The sequence below is a fragment of the Polistes canadensis genome, unplaced genomic scaffold (genome assembly GCF_001313835.1).
Source record: "Polistes canadensis isolate GaletaPanama2010 unplaced genomic scaffold, ASM131383v1 scaffold_200, whole genome shotgun sequence".
NCBI classification, from domain to species: Eukaryota; Metazoa; Arthropoda; class Insecta; order Hymenoptera; family Vespidae; genus Polistes; species Polistes canadensis.
In genome coordinates this window covers 31,711-50,759 of record NW_014569747.1, presented here as the reverse complement: position 1 = coordinate 50,759, position 19,049 = coordinate 31,711, and the positions used below count along the sequence as shown (strand labels likewise).

General features: G+C 34.1%; 1 protein-coding gene across 2 annotated transcripts in view; it reads right to left on the bottom strand.

Moving 5' to 3' along the window:
• LOC106789749 (protein timeless homolog) overlaps positions 1–14,798 on the bottom strand; it is a 162,375-nt gene extending 147,577 nt beyond the window's left edge. Inside the window, exons 1-14 of one of the 2 annotated variants that reach the window (XM_014754222.1) lie at positions 14,735–14,798; positions 14,341–14,446; positions 14,112–14,265; positions 13,848–14,028; positions 13,627–13,758; positions 13,456–13,551; positions 13,212–13,375; positions 10,267–10,384; positions 9,119–9,381; positions 8,436–8,568; positions 8,214–8,368; positions 6,566–6,699; positions 6,306–6,456; positions 6,140–6,220 (exon numbers count right to left, since the gene is read on the bottom strand). In XM_014754222.1, the coding sequence (XP_014609708.1) occupies positions 6,140–6,220; positions 6,306–6,456; positions 6,566–6,699; positions 8,214–8,368; positions 8,436–8,568; positions 9,119–9,381; positions 10,267–10,384; positions 13,212–13,375; positions 13,456–13,551; positions 13,627–13,758; positions 13,848–14,028; positions 14,112–14,265; positions 14,341–14,434 (1,856 nt within the window). In that variant the 5' untranslated portion in view covers positions 14,435–14,446; positions 14,735–14,798. Of the gene's footprint in view, positions 1–6,139; positions 6,221–6,305; positions 6,457–6,565; positions 6,700–8,213; positions 8,369–8,435; positions 8,569–9,118; positions 9,382–10,266; positions 10,385–11,747; positions 11,924–13,211; positions 13,376–13,455; positions 13,552–13,626; positions 13,759–13,847; positions 14,029–14,111; positions 14,266–14,340; positions 14,447–14,734 lie in introns of those variants that run through there. The other variant, XM_014754223.1, reaches the window with a different exon arrangement.
• Between the last annotated feature and the right edge of the window lie 4,251 nt (positions 14,799–19,049).

Here is a 19,049-nt window from a genome sequence, read left to right as displayed (position 1 = left end):
AAAAATTTATTGCTGGATGAAAAAGAATCTTTTTCTTTTATCCTTTAAGAATACTGAATCATATGCTCCCGAATATATAAAGCTCATATACATACACGTATTTAGGAATCCGTGTTTCGAGCAAACACGGAATAAGAAAATAATCAGGTGGCATGAGTTCTCGCTTAATAGGAAATAGAGATTAGGCGATCAAATAGAGCGTAAGCCATTTAACGCACACGACTTTCCTTATCTTCCGAGTAGAGGTGTTAGCAACTCGAAGGGAGGAAATTCGAAGACTAGAAGAGAGCACAGGGCATACGTGGAAGGTCTTGTGAACAATGCCACAATCTACACCAAGGTCCGACTCCTTACAAGTCAAGTGGTTCGCACCCTCCGAGAATCGCACCCTCGGACACTCTCGCGTTCCTGGTACTGCTTCAACCCCAACTATTTTTATCCTCTTTTTTCCCCATCTTGACACCATTGACCATAGTGTTACGTGCATTATTTATCCTAAAGTGTGCTCTATTTTTTATTAATATCTTATTATATTCATAACTATATATAAAAAAAACTAAAACTGTTTTTTCCTTTTAATTCAAACTGAAAAAATAATTATTTTAAAGTCGCTTTCCTTTTTCATTCATATATAATAATAGAAAATATGTAATTAAGAGATGTAAATAAAACAAAGTTATATTAATTACATTAAAATATTCAAATAATATTCGAATAATAATTGAATACGTGATACTAGTAAATTAATAGGTAATTTATTGTACGTACGTTAAAATTTGATGCAATCAAATGAATAGATAAAGAGAATACGGATGTTCAACTCAAGATAAAAATAAAGGAAACAAGGAGAAATAGGGTAAGAGAATTTTTTCTCTTGAAGAAAACTCACTGATGCAATTCACCTTACCTGAACATCTCCTCAAATTTATGGAGATGCTCGTCGTTCGACACTAAAGCGATCGCTTACATCATGATTTCATTGCACTTTCCATTCTAAGTCATTCTTCTCAGCTTTTTCTTTATTTTCGTAGTATTAAGGATCGATTTGTAATAAATATAAAAGTTCATGAAGATATAACAACGACTTTTTGACAAATATTTCGAACTTTTTCAATTCAAAACGCATTGATAACCAATTCCTTTCACTACAATCAAGAAGAAAGCTATCGATCACTTCTTATCAAGATCAGTAAAGAAGAAAGAAAGTAGAGAATGAAAAAGAAAATGAAAGAAAGTGGAAGAAGACTGGGAGACATTGCAATTCCATAAAAGCCGAGAGATGTCGTACCGTTTTAGGAAGCTTCTATTCCTCCTGAGAGCGGAGGAACATCGAGAGAAAGGTGAAAGTCTGCGTACGTGACTTGAGGACAAAGGTAAAATCACATCTTGGTAGAAGTCTCTGTAAAAGGGTATAGTTAATGGCAGAGCACTCTTAACCCTGACGCGCTCTCTGCTTGCCAGTGGGATGACTCTCTTAGAAAATTTCACTCGGCTTGAATTTTAATAAAAAAAAAAAAGAATAGAAAAGGAAAAACAAAAAAGAGAGAAAAAATAATAGACGAAAAAGAAAGAAAGAAAGGGAGTAATAAAGAAAGACAAAGTAACAAAAAAAAATGAAAAAAAAGAAAGAAAAAAATAATGAAAGTTAAGAGACGAGACGTCTTGCATCAAGAAATATACCAAAAGTCGAAATGAAGATGTCACAGTAGTGAGAGGAAAAAGTCAGAGACGTGAATCAAGGATAAAAACACGATACCAGCAGATTTGCCTCTAGGATACATCTATATTCTAGGAAGGAAAATTCTTTTGCTACTGTTACCTATTCCGTCACGATTTTCCAAATCTTTTGTACGAAGCTAGTGAAAGAAGAGAACATGCTATCTCGTGTGAACACTTTATGCATGAACAATATAAATCATTTGTGTTTTTATGTACCACTTTATAACCGTGTCACTGGCAATAACGAAATAAATAATATTTTTATTGACTTGAAACATATAAAAACGTCTCGTTTTCTTTATTAGAAAAAAATTAAATAAGTAATAAATTAATAATGGAAGAAAATATAATTCTAGGTCAACGAGTTTCGATCTTTCGACTTGGAAAATTGATTGTAATTGGTTCTCGTAGAAATGTTAGTTCCGAGAGGGAAATCAGACAGACGATTCGTTTCGTTTACATGGTAGGAGAAGCGTAATCCGTTATATAGTGAGCTGTCGCGTGGGTCAGAGAACCCTTGGTACTTGGGGAAGCTTTTCGAAAGTACGAAATCCCTAGGTTGAGGGTTGAATCCAATAAGCGGACGGTGCGGAGCTTCCGCAGGTGGCGGCGAAGCAAAGAAAGTACCGGTGGAAGTGAAGGTGGTGTTGGTGATAGTAGTGAGTTAGTGGTGTAGGGTAAAACGAAAGGGAGAAAAGAGGAACACAAGAGTGAGGACACACTCTCCGGGTGGTTGAAGAAGTGACTCGTATAGAGAGAGAAAGAGAGAGAGAGCTTCTGTCGGTGGCTGTCTGAATAGAAATTCACCACCATACAATCCCCATTATCCTTCGATTTGAAGTTTCACGACAAAGGAATCTCTCTCAGTAGACGCGCTATTCTAAAACGCCAACGCCAACGCCATCGCCACCGATTTTGCATACGATCGAACGAACAATTTCGGTATTGCCCGTAGGTGACGACACGTGAGAGTCCACTCCTCTCTTTTCGCCGAGATGCATCAGCGTAATTGAAAGAACAAAATAAATTGAGAATAACGTTTGATGACAAGGAAAGGATCCAAATATTTCTACCTATGAAATAGTAAAAAAATAATATTAAATTTGCATATTCTTATATATAGCTAACGGAATCGATCAAAATATTTTAACGTACGAAGTATTATACTATTAAATAATATTGAATTTACATATTTCAACCGGACAATATCTTTTATTTGAATCGTATTTCGTTATCTCCTGTGTGTGTTAGACGTAATATAATATAATATAAATACAGAAAATAATTCTATAATTAAAAAATCAAATATTGACAGAAAATTATGATACCTATAGACCCTCGCGGTATTTATTTTTTCTCATTTATCTCGTCGGTTTATCGAACATACTGAATATCCGAAGATTTTTATATTTGTTCTTGAATATCGTGTAGGGGGAAAACATTTGTATGTTATTTTGTACGTACGTATTAGTATATGTATGTGAACGGGTGTACATATGTATCGATTCTCGTAATATTCAGTAACATTGTGAATGTGTTATTAATATTGCCCGCACCTTACTCAGGTTACAGAAGGGTCGGTCAACAGACTGTCATTTCCTTTTATCCCACTATGTGCACAAGGTCGCCATAGATCGCCTCTCTTCCATTATATACTAGCAACGCTAAATCTTACCTCTCATAAACTGGACAAGAGAATATTGCAAAGGATCTTTTCGAGCGATATAGCTACGATCTTAGGTGAAACAAATTACATGAGGAAGGATAAAAGAAGAATGGAAACTTTCGAGTCATGCGACGATATGTAACTCCATTGAAAAAAGAATATTAGCCGTATAATAAAAAAAAAAACATATACGGCTTCCACGCAATATAATCATTGTTTAATCAGTTTCCATCTCTTCTATTTCTAAAAATGATACGATAACTAAAATATAATAACAAATAACAAATATTATTAATTAATAATATAAATAACCGATCACACAAGATATCTTTGGAATGGCGCATCAATTGTTGTATCTAACCGCATTGTCGCTGCAGTGGAATTATTGAACATTTTTAAATAACTATTATATATTTCTTTTAACAAAACACTCTGAGAACACTCTGAATACTTTTTATTCTTTACTCTCTATTCTCTATTCTTTGATTTTCCTTATTCTTTCTTATATTGATCAACTATATTGACTGGATTTTAAAGTTTTACTTTAGAAAGAAAAAAAATCTATTATGCGAAGTTAAAAAATAACAACTTGAAGACGAACTTTTGATATAGCATAGGTAGGTACCTACTTGATCGGTGCTTCCGAAACCATTTCGTTAGGAAATTATTATTCCATCAGAAATGGTGCTTCAGCATAAAACGAAACCGCGAGATGGAGGTACCAAAAGGATAGTTCTGGAAAGTATAGCCGTGGTTCAATTCAGGAACCTCTCTTCGATGGAAGCTTCCCTATTCTACACTCGGGATCTCAACGAAGTAACTTAGTTGTTGTTCCATCAGACGAGTTACTTTTCTACAAAACGAAACTGCGATGTTAGGATAGTTTCTCAAGTATGACGATGAAGTCCTATACGATAGGGTCGATCCAATACATGCCAGCCTATCTGTTGAGTATTCCATACAAGGGAATTTATTTTAGCGAGGAAAAGAAAAAAGAAACAAATTAATTGCTCGTTAAAATAAATATACATATATATAATATAGACTTTAGAGATAAAGAAAAATTAACATCAGGATAAATCAATAGAACGGAACAAAAGAGTCTCTTTGTTCCGTTGACGAGTTTGCCCGCAAAGAATAGCTTTCATCAGACAGTCGAAACGACGATTAAGCTTTCGAGGTGGAAGGGTAACCGAGGTGGAAGATAGAAACAAGTTGGCGAAGGGACACACGGGCGCATTTGTAGATGGAGAACTTCAAAGACCTGGATAGGTACCTACCACCAATTCACCTCGATGAACCGTTGTATACTCTCGCGTTACAAGAGCCGTGCATCCCTTTAAGATTTAATGTAATGTAAATATCTGCGGTAGTGTAAACGCCCGACTGTTCGTTGCTTAATTGCCCAGGTGATCGAAAAGAGTGAATGTTGAGAGAGTCTGAAGGGTTCAATAAAACAGGCGGAAAAACGGAAAATGGAGGAGAAAGAGAAAGAGAAAGAGAGAAAAAGAAAAAAATAATCGAGTAATAGTTCGACGTAGACATTAGGATTAAATAATCATATGATAGCGTGAAGGAAAATTTATCTCATTTAAACGCGAAACATAATAATATTAACAAAATGTAGATCATTCTATTTATAATATTGTTCGATGTAAAAACTATGATTTAACGAGACGATTTTATTATAGGGCCGTTTTCAAAAAGCTATGCAAATACTTCCGGTTATTTTATGCATTCGCCTAATGTACTTGAAAAAGGTGAGCGAAAGGTAGAGGGACAGCCTTGAAAAATAAGATTACGTTAGCCTGAAGAGTCCATGTAAATTTTGCTACGAACTTCATGCAAATGAGGTGCCTAAACTTTGGAAGGAGAATCAAAATAAAAAAAAAAAAAAAAAGGGGGGGAAAAGAATAAAGATTCGAAAAGAGATTATATTTCGCGCGAGGCTTCGCACATAAATAAACCGATAAAGAGTCTAGCGTTTCTCGTTTGCTTTTGTTTTGTTCTTTGACTCCCGTAAGCTTCGATTCGTGAGATTTTATTTTTAAGGCAGCGTTTACGCCGGTATTAAAAACTATTCGGGAGTCCCAGTCAAAGAAGAAAAGCTTAAATGGAAAAAGAACAAAAGGCTTTGGCGTGAATTTATCCGAGCACGAACCTCGTCCTAGCTGCATTTTCTAACGGCGGTGGTCAAAAATTCATCGGTTGTACGAGAATAAATCCGAACTTTTCGTTCACTTTCTAACCCCATTACACCGAAACCCATTGTTTGCTAAAACAAAGCTTCCACGAGGTCGGCTTCCCCGCAACATCGAGGTTACTCCAAGCCACTCACCATCTACCGTCGGAGTATATTGTGCTTTGCTGAAAAAAGACGAGGGTTCCTAACAAAGAAAAAGGTACTGGGCTTTTTCCTGAATACATTAGAAGACGAGTCGCGCCTCGCGTCACCACGTGAATTCACGATTATATGCTCTAATTGGTCTGACGTAACCCCAGACCACGATGAAGGAAGTTCTTTCATCGTAAACTTCAAACAACAAGAATTCGCATGTAGGAGTGCTGTAAAACGCGTGCGAAAAATTCCAATCGTCTATAGAAAATATAAAACACCAAGACTTTACAAAATCAATTTGCTTGGATTTTTTTAAATAAACATTCTAACGGTATTATCGTATTGTGTGTCGCAAATAATAAGTTATTTATTAATTAATAAGTAATATTCGGAAATATATTTTTACAAATTCTTACCGACAAGCTCGGAAAAGTCCAACGGCATTCTCATAAAACCTCATTCGTAATAGTTTTTGAATTTTCTTCATTGCATCACTCCTAAAAACAAATTTGATAATTTTGCATAATATTAAACCAAATGCGATAAATTGTAACAAAACGAATGAAAAAGAAGTAGATATACTTTTGATCGTCGACGGGTATGTCAAGTGTAGCGTCAAACGGTATCATTTCCGGTATCGTGACTCCTTGCATCACCACAGATAATTCCGGAGCCAGATCGTCCCAACGATCCTCTAAGCTTGGAGCAGGTGTTTCTTCCTTTCGTGATACAGCTAGAAAAGTTGGAGAGAAAATATTAAAGAAAAAAAATAAGAAGAAAAAGAGAGAGAGAGAATATGACTTTAAGAGGCACAAACTTTGTACAAATTCACAACATCTTACGTTTGTGCTTTCTACTTTTCTGCCTCTTTTTCTTCAACTTCTGTACTATAAGACTTCGTTGTCCCTTGGCGCAGAACTGTTCCAACATCTTTAGAAAAATGTGGGCGGTCGTTACTAGGTCGATCAGGTATTTCCTGCAAACGTGAAGTTAAACAACATATTTCTTGAGATCCTCCTTGGGGCTCTGTGGTACCAAGATAATAAGATCTTCTGTGAGCTGACACAATGCTAAATAAGATGTCTCGCAGCTAACCCAGTTCTTGCGATCCATATCTTTGAAAAGGAATTCTCGTTTTGCGGTTAAAAGAATGGAAATGGTACTTGGACAATAATGATCCGTAAAATATAAAGTGATTGGACTTTGTGTGCGTTTGATATAACGAAATGAAAAAAGTAAAAAAACAAAAAGAAAAAATAATTTAAAAATAAATGAGTAAAACAAAGTTACGAATTGATTTCATTTTGATGAAAAATGTCTCGACCAAAGACTACGAGTATCTTATTAAATATAAAATAGTAAACCTTTAAAGCAACGAGACTATAAACAATAAGGGCAAACAACTACTCGACGACAATGCTAGCCGCCGAGAGTGGCAACAGCAACGGTTAATTAATCAATTTAGACTGTAGGGTGGCGGGGTGCTGACGGAAAAGTTTGACAGAGTCTTCGGAACTATGTTTTCCTCGGCATCGCCGAGACGTCAAAGCGACGAGACGATATCGCAGTGGTACACCGCGGCGCCCTTACATTTCCGTCGTAGAAATCCCAGGAAAAGCCGTCAAACTCGTAGCAACTTGAACACCCACCGCCTTTCCCTATTTCGCTTGGCCGGAAGGTCGATAAAAGTTGTTTATTCCGGCAAGAAACGCAGAAAAAGAGGAAAAAGGGAGGAGAGCTATTCGACAGAAAGAAGAGAGAAAGGGATAGGGGATGAGAATCGGTGAAAAGAAGAAAAGAAATAGCTAAAAAAGGATAGTGCTGTGTTGGTAGAGGTGGTTGAAAAAAAAAAAGAAAAAAAAAAAAGGGGAAAAAAAGAAATACAGAAAAGAAAAGAGGATGAAGAGGGAGGAGGCACGGCAAAGAAGTCGACCGATTGATCTGAAAGTGAATCAATCTGTCTGCGATAGATAAAACTTTCGGTAAACAGTTGGTTTTTTGAGCTCGACAATGGCAGACAGATCAATAAAAATGGGCTCGATGTCGAGAAACGCGAACAAGATAAGTACGCTGACGGATGTAACGCCTTTCGCGTAAAATTGAGAACAAGCAAGAAGCGAGATTCGTTGAAAATCAAAGAGAAAATATATTTAAGTTTGGAAAACTCAACGGGCCAAGTACTCGTCGTTCGCCGCTCCGCGTTTCTCAAACTTTTCAATCTCGTTACTGTCTCAGAACTTGGCAGACCATTTGAAACTTATTAATTACTTCTGCCAAGTTTTTACTGTCGCCTAATTTTAATTACAGAACGTAAGCTCTAAGACCGACTAATGACGCCGAGTCCCTTGGTTGCTCGCGCTTGATTTTTACCCTTCGATCGATCAAACGTAATAATACGACAAGGTATATTATATTAACGATGAAAACGTTATTCAAAGCATCATGTTGCCGCATTAAATGTGATACAAGGATATTTATTTCTTTACCAACCGTGACATCTTGAGTTCGTCGAAATTGAGAAGCTGCGAGAGTATCGTTTCCCGATATTCCGGAACATAAAACACGTTGCTTTTAATGACCTTGCTAGGTTCTCTTATACTTTGATCCGGACTTTTATCCATCGCCATTAACGTATGAAGGAGTTCCTAAAATATTATACGTCAGTTTTTGACAATTTCATCAATCATACCTTTTATCCCTCACTCTCCTCACCTTATATGCTTTCAAAGCTAAATGCAATCTGTGAGACCATATCCGTATCCTTTCCTTATCAGTAAGGATCATCTCATAATACAGACTCATTTGTCTTTGTATTATATAAAATTCTTCCGTGGATATCGTTTCGCTGTGAAAAAAATTAAATAGATATGCCTGCCCCATCGGCGTATTCAGTAAAAATAGTAAATGAAAAAACCTTTGAATCATAGAAAATTTTTCTTTTCTTTTCAAATCAAAAAAAAAAAGAAAAAAAAAGCAAACGAAAATGGAATTGCATTCACGCACGAATTGATGGCATACGAAATCGTTGGGAAAATTTAAGCCCCGAAGCGTACGTTGCTTAAAATCGAAAACAAGACGAGTTGGAGAAAAAGAGAAAAAGAGAAAGAGAAAGAGTATATACGTATCTGGGTATGCATATACTGTTACGGTAGAGAACTAGAAAGTGCACTTCCTACAGACGCATCCAAAAAAGCGACGATGCGTAAAACGAGTTCGGAAACTCGTTCTCCCGGCGCTTATATCGAGCAAGCAGCCACTCCACAACGAGAGGATCTCCGTGACCTTCAGTATACCGAAAATAAAGTCATCTCCTTCCTCTCCATTGACATTAGTTATCTCTCTCTTTCTCTTTATCTCTCATTTACTCCTGAAAGTGAGTATTTATGTGCACTTACCACACGTATTTTACTTGAAACTTGTAACATCGATTAAACTCCATGAAGAAACGTAACGCCCATAAATAACAACTGCTCTCCGATGTATTGCATTGAACGTCACTGATAATACACGACTTAGCGTGTTTCATTACTGGATTATACACGCCATTGAGAAATTCCACGCAAAATTCTTTCAAGAAAAGTCTTACGCTGAGAGCTGATACACGTTCGTGCATTGAGTCCGCCATCGCTAGTCTGTTCTTTGGTTTCTTTACTTTCGTCTATAGAAATTAAAAGATTCGGATAGGTAGGTTACTTGGAAATTCGAGTATTTCGATAAGAAAAAGACCATAAAGAAAAGCACGTAGGAATGTTATATAATGTAGATAAAAAGAAGTAAATAGCATCGTTCAGTCGTAATGGCGTGATCTACGCTCCCGCTAAAAATAGAAGGGAAAAGACCGAGTGAAGTGGATGTAAGAAGAGTGTAAAAGTCCTGCATAATAGGTATTACCGACACCTCCCTAGAATGATGCTTTCAAACACCCATGAACTAACCCATGGACGTGAGCTACGAGCAAATTTATGACGGTACATAATGAAAACGTGGCACGTGGATACCAGGAAAAGTTTTGCTCTTCTCGAAGACTGTAGATAGGATAGTAGAAGGTAATAGCAACGTAAGAGAAAGTGAAATAGAGAGAGAAAGAGAAAGCAGGATAGCACTTTGCAAGATAAAAAGAGAGTAAGAGACGCAATCTAGACGTAAGAATACGAGACAGAAGAAGTGGAGTTTTAAGGAGGATGCATGGGAAGAATAGCTGACCCACTTTGAAATGCTTCAAAATGCTATTAAGGATAGGCCAAACTCTAATTACGCAAGGATAACTCTAATTAACAAGCGTATTTTCATTCAAATCCGAACAAGGCTCTTCTCACTTACTCGCTAATGAAAACTAAAGCGAAAAGCCACCTACGTAATTGAATAAGCCATTTTCCTTGCGCGTTTTCATTCTCACTGTTTCTTTCTCTTTATTATTTTTTTTCTTTTTATTTTTCCTCTACGAGATGCATTTTATAGTCAAATAAAAACTGCACAGAAAGCACCGTTATCAAATGTTTTTAAAATTACATACTATACAATAGTTTGCATTCTTCTCACTTACCTTTTGGGAATTAAACTCGAGTGCCTCAACTTTTTCATAAGGCTTGTGACACAACATCTGATTATCTCCGATTGCCTTCATATTCTGCACCACGTAGGTCCCGCCAAAACGCGAATGCCTGGAAAAAGAAAAAAAGTGTTTAACTAACGTAAATTTAAAGATTTTCAATTATATTTATTATAATATATGACTCTTCTTTTTCATTTTCAAAGAATTTACAAGCACGACGGAAAACGATAAAAGCATCAAGCGTATATTGTTAGCTTTCATCGAAGTGAAAAGTATTTATTATTCATATTCGTAGAAAGTGTTATTCCATAGAAAAGCTCATATAGAAAATGCAGAATAAATGGATACATTTAAAGTAAGAAAGGACTTCTCTAAGGATAAGCAAAATAGATGCGGCAACTTTCAATCTCTGATCGAAGATAGAAACCCAGCGCTCGATTCAAAGTTCGTAAGTAAGAGAGAGCTTATCATTCAAATTCAATTTTATCCATAACTCCTGAAAATCCAATCAATGGAATAGAAGACGACTGTCACCGGCAGATAGTTTCTTAAATGACGAAGGCAGCCTTCTTCTCTTTCTCCTATTTCTCGTCTCTCTTTCTTTCTCTGATTCCTTCTCTGTTAACTTCTTCCTCTCTCTCTCTCTCTCCCCTTCTCTTTTTTTCTTTACAACACTCCCGCATACTCTGTCGATGAATTCATTTACGCGATATTTCTACCCGAACTATTTTCCAATCATCATCAGTTAGATTTTTCAAACTACAATATACTGAAAGATCGATGCCGAACTTGAACCATTCGAAGAATTAAACTTAATCATTCGAGAGAAAAGATATTTTTTCTACCTAAATATATATTAAATAACTAATACGATTCCATAAAAAGTTGATATTACACAAACATAGAAAATATTGTAAAAAGAAAAGTGTAGAATCATCGTTTATTTTAGACTTGACTTTATCCATACAACGGTTCCATTTGCCCATCGTACAGCCGACTTTTACCCCCTTAACCCCGAAGACTCACGAAACAAGAGTAAAAAGAAGGAACCCCAGGACGGGTTTGCGTCTCGATTCTACTGCTCCTGACTCGTAGTAGCTTGGTCGTTTTATCGTTTTCCGATCGACTTATCCCAGCATTCGACCATGGGTAATGGGGAGAAAGATAAAGTAAAAAGAAAGGAAAAGAAAAGAAGAAGCGAATTTTTTCACCCAATCCCCGTTTCCTTTTAAGTCGCAAAAAGCATTTCGCGTTGAGCACACGGCCACGCGAGAATGGAAGAAAGCGAAAGAGTGAGAAAATGTGTGTGTGTGTGTGTGTAAGAGAAAAAGAGGGTGCCCTGAACGACGAAGAAGCTCGTTACTAGAATACAGCTCGCTTCTTCCCAACAAGTGGATAAAAGCCTTCTATTCGCGCGCGTTCAAACCCGGCGGTCCTATCTTAAAAAGTAGGTCATATTCATTACAACATACACGTCGTCGTCGTCGTCGTCGTCGTCGTCGTCGTCGTTGTCGTCGTAGTACGAAAGAAGCAACACTAGTCGGAGTAACATGAGCAAGAGAACGATCACAATTCAGTCAAAAAGGTATCCGGTGTTGAGTAGCAGAGTCATCAGCAAGCAAGCTCTTCTATGCTTTTCTCACACCGCATTTGTGCTACCTTGGCACTTATACTCATTGGACCGTTAAAATGAAAACAGTTTAAGAGAGAACATTCAAATTTACGAATCTAGAATTAGGACAAAATCAATCTTAAATAAAATAAATAATCAAATTTAATATTTGTAAAGTATAATATTAAGTATCTTTAATAAGACATTTTATTTTAAATTTGATTTGAAATGATTATTATCAGTTTGCTGATTGTAAATAAGTTTGAACTTTATTTTATTGAATTCCAGCAGTTTGCTGAAATTAAATTCAATTAAACGTCAATATTCCATTGTTAAGTTGATTTTGTTGAAAATATAAAATATTTATAGTTAGCTAGTAGAAACACTTAATATTTTACAGGCGTTTAAACGTTTTATGTTATATCCAACTTCCTATTTCATTTGAGAAACGTTTTCGTCAAAATCTCTGATTCATAATTCTGAATGTCCTCTTATCAAAGCCAGAAGCGGTAGAACCGCGTACTGTGCAGTTCACCGCATCGAGTCTGGAATCTTTTCGGTTTAATACGTCGCCGTTTCGTGCTAGCATGCGCACACGATGGAATGAATGAAATGAATCGAGGAAAAAGACGCGACACCCCATATCGGTATCTATGAAAAATGAATTGCCACGAATGAAAAAAATATTCTATGTAAAGGTTTTTCTTAAGAAATGCGACGTTGAATGTATTTGAATTACAAAGTGATTCGATAATTTCGAGGTGGTATTTTAATATAACGCGTTGGATAAGATCTAATATAAATAAGAATTTAAAAATAATGAATAGAAACGAGAAATCGGGTTACGTACAATTTAGAGCGTAAAATTAGAGAATGTCCACAATGTTTGTAAAAAATAAAATATATTCCTTGAAGATTTCGAGTATCATTCACGAAAAAAAAAGTTAAGGAATCGTACGGAAAGGAAGGAATTTAACTTAAATTAATGTATTATGAATTTAATAGCGAGCTCGGAGCTTTTTATTGCATACAGAGCTCTGAAAGTTTTCTTGAAAAGCCTTAAGAAGATGAATATGAAAGCGATAAAAATCTGACCCAAATAAAAAGATAAGATCTAAGAAGGTATCATCTTAAAATCTTATTCATACAGTCATATGAATTCTCATGTTATGTTATTAATTATAAATTAACAAAAAAGTGGATCACGAATCGAACGAGATTCGAAGTTAAGTTTTTGTATTTATATTAGTGTTTATTTATTTAGCTACTTACTTTTTCGTAGCATTTCATATAAATATAAATTTTGTATAATGATAATCCTTACCTGGCACCAGCATACTTCTTTAATTTTTCAAATTTTTCCAATTTTTCTTTCTGTCTTATTGATAGTAGATGTGCTTCATCCTTTGCCTTTTCTATTGTACTACGCTGCAAACCTGCTGTTGCCAATTGGCTTGCATTTTGATCACATAACATCAATGATATGATCTATAAAAATCATCATAATATATTATTTAATATATATACTATTAAATTTTAATAATGTAATCTATAGTAACAATACATACCTCCAAAATCTGCAAGTGGTATTGTTGTTCTTTCGCACTGCTAGCAATGAAAAGTAATATGTCTACGATACCAGATGCATGAAGCGCAAATAATACCTAAGAGTAAAAAGTATCTTGTAAAATAATTTTTTCGATTATTATAAGAAGAAACATTATCACTTGATAAGTAACCTGATCATGAATCGTAGCATCATTATCAGGACGCTTTTCATTTTCATCCGGAGGAACTTGAAGTACATTTCTGATCAGCGCTAAGATTCTTTCAATGATCATCTCATTTTCTTCTCCCCTTTCTATATTATCCTATTATAATATATATATAATTAATTATTTTAAATAATTTATCACATAAATAAAACATTTTTAACAATTAATTTAAAAATGAAACTTACAATACTGAAGATAGCGGTCAAGCGATTATTAACTATTTGCCATACTTGATCGTCTGCTAAAGCTACTTTGTAACTTTGCAGATATGATATAATTTGTAAATAGTAACTGCGCATAGTCTTCTCCATAGGAATTTTTTCATTATATATTAACAAAGCGGGACTTGTTAAATTAATAATTAACCTGATAAATATAAAGTTTACGCTTACATATTACATATATATAATTATTTGTTATCTAAGCCTATATATAATATAAAAAATAACCTTAGTAACACATCCCACAAATCTAGTTTATCAGAATATTGTACAAAAATTTTAAGAAGATCTGATTGAAGTAATTTTGTCTGACCAAGGTAACGACGTATGGTATGAGTTTCATCATCCCTTTTTAAATATTTTATCAAATCCTTTATAACATCTAGACAATATTAAAAATAAAATCTTTATCATATCATCCTTATTAAGTTATATCAATTATATTTAATCAGCTCACCTAAACAATTTTTATCCAAATAATACTTTTGCCCATCATAATAACCTAACGCAGCACAAGTAGCTGCTAACTCCGCAGATATATAATCTGTCATTGTTGTATTAAACTATTTTAAAGGCAATTTAAGCCAGAATAATAGATTAGTACAATGATCATTTGCTGCATATATTTAAAACAATTATTATTACAAGCAAATCTAAATAAATTTAAAGGATACATATAATATGAAAGAGTATATAATATAATATAATATAATATAATATAATATAATATAATATAAATAATAAATAATAAATAAAAAGATAATGTTTTTTAATATTTATGAGCATGAAAATTAGCTTCACACCAGATTTATTTCATTTAATATATATTTTTGACATAATTACTACAATACCTTAAAAAGATAGTATTCCAGCGGTGAGGTTAGAAACTTGAGAACAATACACGTTGTAATAAGAAATTCCGACAACAAACTAATTTTATCAAACAAAAACACTTTAATTTATTAATAAATATTAAAATAATTATTTTATCACTAAATTAACACTTAATTAACTTTTTTTAAAATGTAATAATCTTATATAAACAGACAGTACATGTATACGAAGCAACAGGTGAAAAAACGCGGGAAAATTTATTGCATAGGATGTCAGAATAACAGTTACTGACCAATAAGAGGAGAAATAATAGATGCACCTATCAGAAACGAAAAATTAATATGATCACTGTGTGTCACTAGGATAATTGTCCTAAATTCAAATTTATAGTACGTATAAACATATATTTAAAAGTATTTAAAAAATTTATATATATAGCTAATTTAAAAATTATGTTTATTAATTATAAAATTTCCGCTAACTTTAAATGATGATTAACAAAATTCAAGAAACATTTTTTTAATTAAATTTGATCTAATTAATCAATTTAATATTTATAACTATATATATAATTATAAATTATTATGTATATATATCAGAGCTCCTCAAACTTTTCCACTTGGCGACTACCACTATCGAAGCAAATACTTCGCGACTCTGAATATAGACTTTATATATCTTCTTATTCAATATCATAAACTCACAGACATACTATATATACATATAGTGCTGCTAAACTCTTTTTAAATTAATTTTCATCCAGAAATTTACTAGTTTTATTAAAATATCTATGACTCCATGCTGTGTGAAGAGTTCTAATATACATTATGTATATATACTATATATATAAATATAATTTAACTATATTCATGATATTCAAAATATGAAAAAAACTTGTTTCAGTTATGCATTAAAATGCGAATAAACTTTTTCCCCTAACCCAATATAACATACCCCATGACTTTATCTCTCTCTACAGTCATTTAGAATGTAGATACGCTCATTTCTGCTCGTTTCTGTTTGTTCCTGTTCAGAAGAGAGAAGTAGGTTAAATGAGGAAGGTAATGGAAATCGATATTTCCATCGATAGGAAAGTTCTTCGAAGCGAACACAAACGTGAATGCAATCATGGCATTGCTTTTTGACCGATCGATCCGTGAGATTTCGTATTCCGAACTAATGCAGGAAGTAAAAGTTTCCAAACGATAAAAATAAAGCTCTTTATCATTTTAGTAACGGTTGTTGCAATGTTATTTTTGGTAAGCTTACTGAAGAGTCTAAATTAATAAACGTTTCTTTCGCGAATATGAGCAAACTACGTTAAAGATAATTGAAGTTGAGCGAGTCTAATTTTTGCTACAAAATTCATTTATCATCGATCTTAAGATTTACTTGTAAATATTTTCTTTAGAAAGTTAAATAAGTCTATGAAAATTTTCTCTTGAATCTAATAATATCCAGATCAAAATAAATAATAATTTTACATATTCGTTTAAATATAATATTTTCAATATGAAATAAATACTTCATATAGAGAGAATAATATTACGATATAAGAATATATAATATAATAATAAATATTATTACGAGCACACACATAGGCCTGAGTCAAAGGCCATTTCCAGGCGACGGACCGTTGACAAGAAGATGATCAACAAAGATCTTGACGAGAAGCCGCGGTGTTTAGACGTACTTCAAAAGCGTGGAATTGTTCCGGTAGATTTAGACATACGAACTAGAGAGCTCACATCGTGTTAATTACTGTTCCGTCCCGTTGTTCTGCTCTTTGTACATTAAGTTTTGTTGAGTTCTCGTTGTAACCCTGAGTGGTGACTAACAATATATTATGCATATATGATAAATCACAAGTTTGATAATCTGGAAAAGAATAATAGGTCATATATATAACATCGGCTTTGGTTTAGAAGAGTTATCGAAAGACTTTTATAATATAATTTATAGTACTTTCAGAACACACACCTTAGTTTATACACCATATGTCACAGAAAAGGTGACTTTATATACGAGCAAGTAAGACTAAAAAAAATAGTTTTTATAGTATAAAACCATACTTTTTCATACACATACACACATAATATAATCGTTTTATATCTTAGACCAGTCAAAAAGAAGCAAACTGGAACTTTTTTAGGTGGCAAGTTAAAAATCTCATCAAAGGGTAATTCAACGACGCTGAATCGAATGCTGCTAACTTTCTTGCACTAGGATGTGCAGTTTTTAAAAAAAGGGTTGAAAAGGGTAACAAAAGTCTGTATCTAGTAGAATCTAGTTAGTTTGCCTCTTTTTGACTGGCCTAATCTTTTTATATTATTTTTTAAACGCAACGTTTTACAAATACATACATGTCCATAAAGAATAAGACGAAGGACACAAAAAGAATTTAAGAAAGATTAAAATCTTTTTCTAAGTTTTCCAAGTATTATAGTTATTCGATATCGCTCGTCCACCGTCCAATAAATCTTTCGAGAAATAGACAGGAAAAGTATGACTCTCTTGTGGATACAAGACTAAAAGTTATTGTCGCATTGTAACTTTGAATTTGTACAAAGCTTGCACCAGTAGAATTACCAGTGAATCGATTTGCACGAGTGCATCGACCGTTCATCCATAGAAATTTATTCTTCCAATTACGGAATATAAATGAGATTTACATACATGCATTGAATGTCACGAGCCCAATGTTGATTTTTTTATATTGAATATGTCAATGATATTTTATTACATTTATCTATACGCGATCCAAAAGATAAATAATAAAATAACATTTGCGATCAGTTAGATAGATATTAATCCAATAAAATATGTAATATAATTATACGAGAATAGCACTTTGACTTTCTACAAATAAACTTTCATTATACTAATGTTTATTTAATGTAATATAAGCAGAACAACTTTGGCTACACCCGATAGTAGCAACAAGAACAATACATTCACCCTGTCTCGTATATTCTCCTTACTTTGATCGATGCTCGGGAAGTTCTCATCGATTATTACCAAAACTACAACTACGAAAGTCCAAACTTGTCATCAGATAACGCTCAGTTCTCAAGTAAATGCAGCTACTCGCGAAGTAAATTCCAATTTATTTTCCTCTGTCCAGAATTCAAGAATATATCAATAAAATATCTACAGAGATCCATCTCCCCTCTCTTCTATTCTATCTATTCTTCTTTTTCTCTCTTCATTTCCTCGCTTATACTGTTCTCGATTGCGAATTTGTTTCGTCAAGCGTGGACGTACCCATCACAGAAGTCGCTTTTTCTATCGTTTTTTCGTTATTTTTTCTTCCCCTGTAGTCAACATGAAAGAGAAGGGATCAAGGATCTCTATTATTTCGCTATAATGCAAACCTACGTTTTCGATGAGCAATCTGCTTGAGTAGACATTGTCCACGAAAGAGGAAAATAAAGCCATAAATCCAATTCCTTCGTAAGGAGAAAAGTCAGGAGTGAGTGCGATAAACGGAGAATAGAAGTTACCAACGGTTAAGGGCAAAGGGGAAATAGAGATAGAGAGAAATAGATAGATATATATAGAAAGAGCGAGAAAGAGAGAAAAAGAGAGAGAGAGAGAGAGAGAGAGAGAGAGAGAGAGAAGGATAGTGAGCAGCAGAGGGTGAATGATGTGAGAAATCGAAAACAATGGTCACGGCAGAATCGTGAGAAGGACGATGAAACTGGTGTCCGAGAGCAGTATGGGACAAACAAGCGATGACCAATCAATATCAACGAGTGTATATACGTATATCTAGGTCATTGGGTTATCCGACGAAATCGTTCGCACCTGTTCGTTGATTTAACTCATTCTATACGTTCGTGTTGTTTTTTATTCCCTCCAATTTTTTTCTCATCTTTTTTACGCTTCTATCACACGCGATGCGAACCGAGACATACTACACATAAATTATTTTCGTTAGAACAAATTAACAAATCTATACAGTGACTCATAACACATCCTCGTGATCTAATCACAAAAATTATTTAATTACATATTTTTTAATTATCTTTTAAAATACATTCGTTCGATGAATTTGTATTTATTAAGAAAAAAATGTAAGGAAAAAATAAACAAGAAATAGAAAGATAAAATAATGTTTCTGTAATATCGATGATATATTTCTGAACAACCCTGTACACCATCTCGATCGTTTTCTAACAATGTATGACCACGCGTAATCGCCTGCACAGAGCGCATACGAACCCACGCCAGCGAATTTCACAGACCGAGAAAAATCATGGGAAATTTCCTGCGGTTAGACGTCGGAATCGATTGCGCCATCCTTGTGAAAGTAATTTTTGTTCTCTTTTC